The 1,433-nt window shown below is 40.7% G+C and overlaps 1 protein-coding gene across 1 annotated transcript; it reads right to left on the bottom strand.

Moving 5' to 3' along the window:
* Positions 1-243: 243 nt before the first annotated feature.
* LOC104811355 (receptor protein kinase-like protein ZAR1) lies at positions 244-1,430 on the bottom strand (the record flags this gene model as incomplete). The annotated part of the gene is made up of 2 exons (XM_010538019.2): positions 244-1,111; positions 1,196-1,430. Coding segments are annotated over 2 exons (861 nt in total), but the record flags the coding sequence as incomplete, so codon positions are not given.
* Positions 1,431-1,433: the final 3 nt, after the last annotated feature.

Below are 1,433 nucleotides of genomic sequence, written 5' to 3'. Positions count from 1 at the left end.
CAGATTCTTTCAAATCCAACTTTTTTTATATATATAGATTCTTCAGAAAAACTGTACTTTGAGATTATACGTGCTCTAGGGTTATACTAAAAGAAGCCCGTCTTTTATTTGGGCCTTCTGTAGGCCCATCAACATTTTTGCTCAAGGCCCATTACAACTCATCAAAGCATGTGATGTAAGCTAAGCTTCAAGGAAAATCATGTTTTAAAAAACAGAGATCTTTTACATACATACACATGTATATGTGTAAACATGCATACATCATGTTTCAAAGAGACCCTGTACATACATACATACATATGTATATGTATCATATTTCAAAGAGACCTTGTACATACATACATGCATGAATGCAAGCATATATATATATATATATATATATATCAGGTGCAAGGGACAAAACAACACACGAAGAAAACTTTAAAGTTACATAAACTTCCACCACTTCCAACAAACTTTTAAGTTGGAACAGTTTTGGTTTAGAGTCACTGTCGGAAACCGATTTGGTTGAGAGCCTCAGAGATATGCTTCATAGTCGGCCTCTTCTCAGGGCTACTACTAACGCACGCCATTGCTATCTTCAACACTGAGATGATCTCCTCTTCCACTTCCTCTGCATTGTCCTCCTCCAAAGACCGATCCAATATATCCGCCATCTCCTTCTTCTCCTCGATACACATCTGAATCCATTGAACAATACCCATTTCAGAATTTCCCACGCTAACAACCGGTAACCTTCCGGTTATCATCTCGAGTAAAATCACACCGAACGAGTAAACATCCCATTTCTGAGACGGTTTAACTGCTTTCATGGCTTCTGGCGCTTGATAGTACGATCCCAGTTTGGATGCTCGGTCTTGTGATTGCTCATCGGTTACCACTCTGTTTGATTCTGAGGTCGGGGATCCTACAGCGATGTTGGAGAGACGGACAAGTCCAAAATCAGATATATGAGGCTCCATATCGTGCCCGAGAAGAATATTGCTCGGTTTGAAAGATCCATGAACGTACTTCTTGGGGCTGAACTGATGAAGATAGACCAACCCTCTTGCTATTCCCTTGATAATCTTCATTCTAACCGGCCAAGACAGTGGCTTGAATGCCACCCTTCCTAAAATCATATCCAAAAAACCGTAAAAGGAAATACACAGATTATATAGTTTTCAGGGTTATCTAAGGTATCGAGGGTTTTTACCGTGGATTGCATTGGCAAGACTTCCATTAGGTATGTAGTCATAGATGAGAAGCTTCTCCTCCACGGACCAATAATAAGCTCTGAGATTTACAATGTTTGGATGCCTCAGCTCTCCAATGGCTTCAACTTCTGTCTGAAACTCCTTATACCTTTGAGATCCTCCTCCTCCCAATCTCCTTACAGCGACAGTTAACCCGTCTTCAAGGACAACCTTGTACACAACCCCATTCCCGCTCTT

This window comes from Tarenaya hassleriana, unplaced genomic scaffold, assembly GCF_000463585.1.
Source record: "Tarenaya hassleriana unplaced genomic scaffold, ASM46358v1 Cleome1986, whole genome shotgun sequence".
In the NCBI taxonomy this organism is placed as follows: Eukaryota; Viridiplantae; Streptophyta; class Magnoliopsida; order Brassicales; family Cleomaceae; genus Tarenaya; species Tarenaya hassleriana.
This window is presented reverse-complemented; position numbering and strand designations above follow the sequence as displayed.